This window comes from Vanessa atalanta, chromosome 5 (genome assembly GCF_905147765.1).
Source record: "Vanessa atalanta chromosome 5, ilVanAtal1.2, whole genome shotgun sequence".
In the NCBI taxonomy this organism is placed as follows: Eukaryota; Metazoa; Arthropoda; class Insecta; order Lepidoptera; family Nymphalidae; genus Vanessa; species Vanessa atalanta.
This window is the reverse complement of record NC_061875.1, coordinates 4786294-4795532: the sequence shown is the minus strand read 5'-3', so window position 1 is coordinate 4795532 and position 9239 is coordinate 4786294. Positions and strand designations below refer to the sequence as shown.

At 30.9% G+C, this 9239-nt stretch overlaps 1 protein-coding gene across 1 annotated transcript in view; it reads right to left on the bottom strand.

Moving 5' to 3' along the window:
- Positions 1–96: 96 nt before the first annotated feature.
- The window catches only part of LOC125064391 (elongation of very long chain fatty acids protein AAEL008004-like), a 42515-nt gene continuing 33372 nt past the window's right edge, over positions 97–9239 (bottom strand). Inside the window, exons 3-7 of the mRNA XM_047671383.1 lie at positions 4837–5027; positions 3891–3971; positions 3248–3410; positions 2383–2519; positions 97–1449 (exon numbers count right to left, since the gene is read on the bottom strand). Coding sequence (XP_047527339.1) covers positions 1228–1449; positions 2383–2519; positions 3248–3410; positions 3891–3971; positions 4837–5027 — 794 coding nt within the window. The 3' untranslated portion in view covers positions 97–1227. The remainder of the gene's footprint in view (positions 1450–2382; positions 2520–3247; positions 3411–3890; positions 3972–4836; positions 5028–9239) is intronic.

The window sequence follows — 9239 nt, the reverse complement described above, 5'->3', positions numbered from 1 at the left end:
AAGATTCAGACGGCTTATATATTATAAAATGTCTTTGTTCCCAAAAACAAATATTTACTGTATTACAGCGTTTAAAATAATAATATAAATTACATCCAAGAAATTATTTGACGTAAGATGATAACATTAATTAAATAAAGATTCATTCAATGTCTCGTATATCGCGTATATTCGCGGATTTGCCTAGAAACACGACTATGTGCATACAACTCTCACTTTATGTTTCTCTGCTGAAAGTTTGCGCGTTTTAAAGCGTGCACAATTATATTTTCTCATGGTACTGCACGGATTTTGTTTTGCGCTTTAAAACGACGATCATTAAAATTTTTCGCATGTTTTATGAAGCAAAAGTTAAATCCTCAATGTGTGTAACTTGGTTATAAATATTTTCGATGATAATTTTGCATATTGTTTGAAATTTAATTTTTATGAAAATAAATAGTGTTTCTCTCATATTTTTATAAATAAAAATATATGAATAAATTCATTCGTAAAATCGTTTTAATCGAATTCGTAATAAATCTAATGTTATGACTGAACCTAAGCCAGAATTACTTGTGGTCGTCAGATGATTTATTTAATGATTTATTTATTTTTAATAATTTTATCTAACACGATCTAAGCCTTAAAACTATTTATTATTGTTTAAGATTGCACTTTATAGAACAATTTATATCAAAATCTTTAGAAAAACTAGATATTTTATGTGATATAGAAATATAATCAATTTTCACGCGCAAACTGCGAAATTATCCTTTAAAATATTTGTAACTTTAAAAACCATATAGATGAGTGGTGTTGTCTGTAACTAAAATGGCAGGATTACCTTAAACTAAAACAACCATTTATCATATTCTTGTAGCAAACTTACATTATCGGAGTCCTGAATCATACATTATTTTTATAACTTACATTTATATGATAAAATTTTTGTTCAGAAAATTTTGTTATTTTACGCTTATAACAAATATATGTCACTCATCTGAATGGTAACAAAAAAAAAAACAAACTTTAACACTTTAAAAAATATTGAAATCCATAATACTTAAAACTCAACAATTTCAATCAATGATGACGTAATAAAAAACATTTGGAATATTGCCAAGAACCTTTACCTATTTGATATGAATATCAGTCACCACGTCTGAATTGCTTAAATCTATTTAAAATATAATAACATAAAATCACATTAAAAAATAACATTAAATTATTTGAGCACGTTATTCGCTAACAATCCTTTGACTTATTTTCAACTATCCTAGTGGTACTTGAATCATCTATACACTTTTCTTGATTACTTCCTTTGACGTAGCTTCGGTAGTAAAAGTTACCGAACATGTATAGGAACAAGCCCGCGTTGAGAGACAGTAGGAAGTTGATGAACTTTGGATAATTACATTCATCGAACATAACGCTGAAGTTATGATAGAATATAATCATGAATTGAATCTGAAACGAGAAAATCACATAATTAACTCACTAGTTAACATTTAAAATGTAAAATAAATATCATCTTTGCAAAAAATTAAATAATATAAACTTTATATACGTATGAGTCTTCTGATCACATGATGACGTCGAATTCGAGAGAGTGAGAAGAGAATGTCTATAATTTATACTCTATAGGTGAAGATAAAACTTTGTATAAAAACATTTTAAATTTAAAAGATATGTCAAACTTGCTAACCAATATCGCATTTTATGACATTTACCTGTTTCTTTTTTTTATTTATTGTAATAAGGAAGTTTAGTAATGCTTTTTTTTTGTCTATTGTAATTTTTCAATGCTTTGTAAATTATTAAACAGAAAAAAAAATCACATAGTTGCAGATTATCTTCACAATATTTTCGAATTTTGAACCTAATTATGACAAGCAAAATGAAATATATAAATGTACTCCAGTTTCGAAATAGTTTATTAAAAGTCAATGTAACAATTTATCTTTAATCACAATGATGATTGATCATTGTTACCGTAGAAGACTACAACGATGGAGAGACGACCATCACGAAAGCCTAAAGTGTTAGCTTCTATGATTTTCAAAAACAAACAAGTATTTGTTTATATTTAAAAAAGGGTAGACATTAAATTTTGTGGCGAGTATTATGAATGTACCTTAATTATTAAACAAACTCATTCCGTTAATAGCTAACGCCACGTCATAAAAACAAACATCTTAGACAGTTCATACATATAGTTGTCGTTGATAATAATAGACCTCAGTCAATACGTTTTTTTTTTTAATTTTTTTGAAAATGTTCTGGATATATTTTACCAGCAAATTACTATATGGGCTGAATTATCGTTCTTAGATAATATGATAACGATGTAATAAATACAATTAATAAACACAAATAATTTGTTAAATAAAATTAACCTACCAGTTGCATGGTGGTGAGGTGCTTCTTCCACCAAATGTACTTCTGGTATTGAGGACCAAGACCCGATATAAGATAGTAAGTGTACATGATGATATGAATGAAGGAGTTGATTACACCAAGAAGGGTTCCGTGACCACCTAAAAAAAAAACAAAAAACAAACGTCAATAATTTAATTGAAATTCGGCCTATTGTGTAGTAGTTCTAGAATTTTCATTGAATATTGGTTTCATCAATGGTTATATAAATTAAATTTGCTTTGGTTTTTCTAAAGAGTAAATTTTATTATGTATACTTTACATAACTGACAATATAATGTAGAAAAAAGATGAGAGCACTTACTCTGGTTTAGTTTTGTATATATATATTTTTTATTTTCATAATACATTTTATCGAGCAATGGCTAGCTTCAATAAGATCTTGTAACAAAGATGGAAGAGGAAAAGAAATAAAAGAGGAAATCGTGAGAAAATCTACATATGTCGGATGAATTCCTGCCAAATGTTTAACTATCAACTCGCACTGGAGGAACATGGTGGAATAAGGACAGTAGCAGAGGGTACTGACCTTAAGACCTTTAATTAAGAGAATAGCCAGTTGCAGGGACATATTTACGAGCCTAAGTGAAATCAAATAAAAATTTGTACTAAAGGTATTGCTACATTGTATTTTACATGAATCCACAAAAACAATGAAACTCACCTTTTAATAATATAACTGGTAACGAGATACTATTAGTGGAGTTCATTAGTATACACGTGCTTGTTTTAATGTAATCTGATCTAATAAGGGCTTAATAAAGGATGTAACGTAATGCAAATAGCCTTGTCCCAACCATATTATGTTTAATTAAATATTTAATCTCACCTGGTAGGAATTTGACGCCGATCCAAGCGCAAATTGGCATCATTGTGTGATGGTAAAGGTGCAAAAATGATATCTGTTTATTCTTTTTTCTTAGTACGAAGAATATTGTATCCAGTAATTCAACTATCTTTGCAAAGAAGTACCACCAGACAGCTGCTGCCATCTTTAAGAAGAAAAATAATAATAGTAAACAATTATTAGTATAAGACCGCCTCGCTGTTATGTCCGTCTTATAAGGCTTCAGACAGAGAGGTCCTAGGAACCAAACCCGGACCAGGCAATTAAAGAAACATTGAGTACTTCCGTTGGCTTTTTACTAGCAGCTCGAAGTTTGAATGCTACACTGCCTTACCTCGGTTGGTGCGTAAAGGTGTTGGACTTATATCTGGACGTCTCCGGTTGTATAAGACTGCCGTCCCATCGAATAATAAGAACGAACAAAGAAAGAATGTGTTTATGTTTGCGCTTACACTTGTGCACGTATAATATATTTCCTGCACGGTAGCCGAGTCCTCAATCATATTGACCAACGTTATCTAATAAAATTGGTCAAAATACACAATCGTCATCGTTTTATAGAATTAACAATCACTGTGAGAAAAAGTAATATAATTTCTCTTTAAATGTGTGAAAATATACATACTCGTTGAGCTTTTGGGCTATCTGAATAATCCACTGGTTGACAGGAGTAGTTGTAGTCATTCCACCAACCGGAAGCTAAACCCTAGAAATATAAGGTAATTTACATATGTGAAATAGAAAAACATTTATAGTTTTTATCAGTGATAGTGGCGAGAAATATTGGTTTCGATGGTATATTCGACCTTAAAGACGTGAAAATTACAATGCTTGACAAATGACTCTAGGCTAATTTGCTAGTTGAGTCAGCGGTTTCTCACGTGATAACTTTCCCTTGACGTCAATCATTTAAAGAATTGAACTTGGTATTTAAATCGATATTCATTTGATATCCTCAATATTTATCTTAGAGGGAATATAAATTTTGAAGTACGTCTTTTTTACACTAGTAACATAATAGAAAATTAATGATTCAAATAAATACCTAGTTGTATATTTCAAACAATTTAGTAAAGATCTTAGAAAACCTTTTAAAACTTATAACAAAGTAATAACTAATGACGACCTCCGTGGTCGAGTAGTGTGTACACCGGTTTTCATGGGTACGCCACTCCGAGGTCCCGGGTTCGATTCCCGGCCAAGTCGATGTAGAAAAAATTCATTAGTTTTCTATGTTGTCTTGGGTCTGGGTGTTTGTGGTACCGTCGTTACTTCTGATTTCCATAACACAAGTGCTTTACATACTTACGTTGGGATCAGAGTAATGTATGTGAAGTTGTCCAATATTTATTATTTATTAACTGCAATGATTACATTAAATACGGTACAACAAAAACAGTTATTATGTTCACTATATTATATTTTTTTTTAGTAATTTAGTGACGCTTAAGTGTACTACCCTACTATTAAAAATGTTTTCCATCTCGCATTATTCATCGGTGATACTGGTTTATGTAAGAATAAATATCAAAGAGTGATATACAATTAAAAAACTGCTTTATAGAACTTACCTCATAGACCAAAAATATGCTTAACAATATTTGTGAAATGTTGTAAAAAACAATGGTATTCTTCAAGGAATAAGGCTTCCGATCCCTCATGTATCGAGGGCCAACTGAAGTACAGAAGTATAAGTATGTTGCGAGAAGTGTGATCAGGGGACCAGGGCCGGACATCAGCCACCAGTTTTCCGTTCGAGGATCTGAAATAAAAGAACGAGATCGTATGAAATAGATTATAACACAACGTGACCTACACCCTTGATAATGATTCTTGATATTTTGAAGGCACAATACATGAGATGAATGATTTATACAAATTCAATATGTATATTCAGTGGTATTTTTTCGGACTCGCAAACATCGCTTAAGTTTCACCTATTCTAACCACTGGGTTAATTCGGCTAAAAATATTTAAAATTTGAATAAACCGATGTTTACATATGACTTTCAGTTAAATTGATTGTATACATTTTTGACATTGATCACCGTTTATTACTGATTCGATGCATTTACATATAATTATTCTCATTTTGATAAATTTTATGCAAGCCGAAGCCTCACATCGTGCACTCGCAGCCCCATAAGCGCTTAATATCAGGATGTTATTCGTATAATAATATTGTATTTAAATAAAAAAATTAGGTAATTGTATTTATATTTTAACAAAAAATATAAAATTTAAGTATTATTATATTACGTCTTTTAACTTATGAGATTATTGTATTATTTGGCTTTACTTCATCCCCTTCGTTGATCTTCCGTGAATGAAGACCAACGAGTTCATCCATGGTTTTTATTATGGTATAGGTTGGCGGACGAGCAAATGGGCCTTATAGTAAGTGGTCACCACCGGGCATATACAATGGTGCCTTAAAAAATATTAACCATTTACATCGCCTCTGCGTCGCCAACCTTGCGAACTCAGATGTTATTTCTCTTGTGCCCGTAGTTATACTGGCTCACACACCCTTCAAAACGTAACACAAAAATACAGAGTAAGGCTGTTTGGTGGTAGAATATCTGATGAGTGGGTGGTACCTACCCAGATGGGCTTGCACAAAGCTCTACCACCAAGTAACCTGTAAAGTCTTTATCCACATGGGGCAACTAATCTCATCTTTTGCCTTTGTCTGCTCTTTGTCCTCTTCAGTATTTTCAGGCATTAGTAGAATAAAAGTTGATTCTTTACTAACTTATAAAGAAAACTTGAATGTGAATTATAATTTGTATCATATACACGTGTCGAGGCGTGATATTTGTATAATATATTCAGAGAAACCGACATCGATATCATAAAGCTATCAAATCGGACATCTTGTGAGTCACATCAATAACGATGATAAATAAAATTGCACTTATTCCGTAGTGTTTTTTATGTCAATGTCAACATTGTTTATTAGTTGGGTTATAATAAGGAAACATAAAAATATTTTACACCAATATATTATAGTACCGTAACATTTACGAAGTGCCGGCTCATTGAAAATAAATAAACTTTTAAAAATGTTTACAAATATTGATTCTGTAAGAATTGATTTCGTATCTCATTCGTGAAATGTTGACAACAGACTTATAAATAGTCAATGTTACATGTCACATTCTGATATTTCACTTTCGTGTTCTTCGGTGAGTTTCGACTTTCTCTTTACGGAAAACCTTTTAAAATATAATCTTACTATCTTACTAATATTATATATGCAAAGATGTGGGTGATCTCAATGAAATATATATTACAGTCTGGAATAGTATATAGGTAACTTTGTATTGTGATAAAATGTAATTTAATGTCAAATGTAAGTTGCAAAGAGCGAACAATAATGCGAATATAACTCTGAAAAATCAGAAATGCGTGGCGTGAGATCGATTATTTGTGTCGCAGTCCAATAGTCTCGACATTAGTAATATGTGTGTCGTAGATACATGATCGAGGGTTGGATAAAATTTAATTTTTAAATTTAGAATACAAAATCAAATTTCAAAACGATTAATTAATAGATGCAGAATCGTAAGTATTACGACAACGAAAATCAAACTGAAAAAAAAAAGTTTCGAAACGTCGTTCTCTAAACCTAAACGCGTATATTAGGATTATAGTCATTGTTTGAATGAGCTAAAAGAATTATTTGAATTTGATTCAATTGAATTAGTTTGGATGAACTCGATGATTGACTGTCAAATCTTTTCATAGTACGCTTCCATTTAATTCTAAAGAAAATGTTCTTGAAGTGTTTATTACGTATAGCTATTTTTTTAGATATACATACACTGTATATACATATAATATACCTAGGTTACAAAACATAAAGTAGACTTCTATAGAATATTCGCTCTGAACTTAATCGTAAGTTGTTCAACTGTTAATATTTTAGTTAACTTCGCGTTTATTCAACAGAATTTTTTTAAATTTCAAAACCCATGACTTCGTAAACTGACGACGTCTGTTCGCACGTTTTACATTTGTTTTATTTTTTTATTTTAACATAGCCATAGCGGCGCTTTCTAGCCGGCCAGTAACTTTTTTCCGCTCTCTAAAATTAATTCTTTGTTAAATTGCCATATACAATCCTCGTTATTTTGCTGCACATCTCCAGCTAGATTCCTTTGAAATAGGACCATAACCGAACTTCTACGAATAGCTATCGTCCCATAATTCCTGGGACAAAAATCGGCTTACGCTATTACCATATAAGATTACTTGTTCTTATAATAGTGCAGTATTTAAGTGGCTAGTTTACAATGCTGTAGATTCGAAATTTTCGTTTAAAGGTATCGGCTTAACTGTCAATAAATTCTCAGTAGTAGTGCGGACGTTGTTTCGTTTAATGTTAGGGCGTCAAACGTATCAGAATCAGATTGTGTTGGAACTTTGTCGTTCTTTGTCGTCTCCATAACATCATATTTAATTGGCTCAAACACTCCATATCAAACCCCTCATATATTTAACAGTTGAATCATGAATAATTCGTAAAATTATCACGTTCCTAGCAAATAGTACAAAGTGCTGTAGTTGTGAATACAAATCGTATCATTATATATTGACCATAAACAAATGTCATAATGATACCATACCACCGGCCAAGAAAATATTGAGTTAATTTATTTAGATATGATATTTATTTATTTAGATATGTATCTTGCTTATCTACAGCTTTTAAATTGACACTTTAATAAACCGGAAAATTATAAATAAGTTACTATTTATTCAATTTGTTCGTTCAAATATTTGATATATAGGTTATGAGCGGTTGACATGAAAACTAAATTTAGAATACAAATTCCGATTTACTACCGAGATAATGTATTCATTGAGTAAATTTTTTAAATACATTATTTTCATATTAATACCTATGCGTGCACCTTAACCGATGATTGCGGGTTCAAGCCAATTTCCATGTGATTATTTTGTGTTTATAATTCATCTCGTGCTCATGGGAAGGAAACCTGCATGTGTCTAATTTCAAAAATATTCTGCCGCATGTGTATTATTAGGAGTATGGACGCCTACGCAAAGTAAATAGCAAACATCTTTATCCACCAATCGTGTTGGAATATGCTCCAAAACGTCTCCTCAAAGGCACAGGAGGCCAATTAACAGGCAGTTTAATGTTAATATTACATATATTGTTATATAAATATATTGATTTATCTTTTATTTAATTATAAACTTTGAGATTTCGCAATAATAAGCCTTTTTGTGCGTTATAAGTCATGCAAGTCTGTTTTTTTAATGGGCCTTATTTTTATTACAAAATTGTTTTAATTACAAAATACGCTCATTGCGCCATACAGGTAAGTGGCGAACAGCATTTTAAATAAAATGTCAACGAAATTCGTGCATATTACTTCCAGAACACTATATGTAATCCTAGATGATTATTAGTCTAGATTTGTACCTATTTGTACATTCTCGCAAAAGGACGAGATCAAATAACGTACTACATATTATGTATTACTAATAATAAACAGCTTGATTTATTAATAACGGATACAATTATAATAACGGATGTAATTACAACTATATAAGTAAGAACAAGTTATATTATTGAATAATAACGACGAGAACTTACGAATGACGGGATAACATTGTTTATACGTTAAAAAAATATTTAAAATTTTACAAGTATCTTTCATCGACCGATATCCGCTTTAAGCAAGCGATCCGTTTTTAACGTCAGCCTCGTGCTATTTTAGTACTACTGGATATAGTATATACTAGAAGTTTACTAGAATTTCGAGACATCGAATTAAAAAAATCAGAATTGCGTCCATTTTTGCGTTGCAGTCCAAGTCTCAATATTAGTATTATATATTATGTAGGAACGTGATCGGAGGTTTGATATAATAACATTTTAAATTTAGAATACAAAAAACAAAATGTCATTTAAGTACTTATTTACAACAAGTGTAAACGG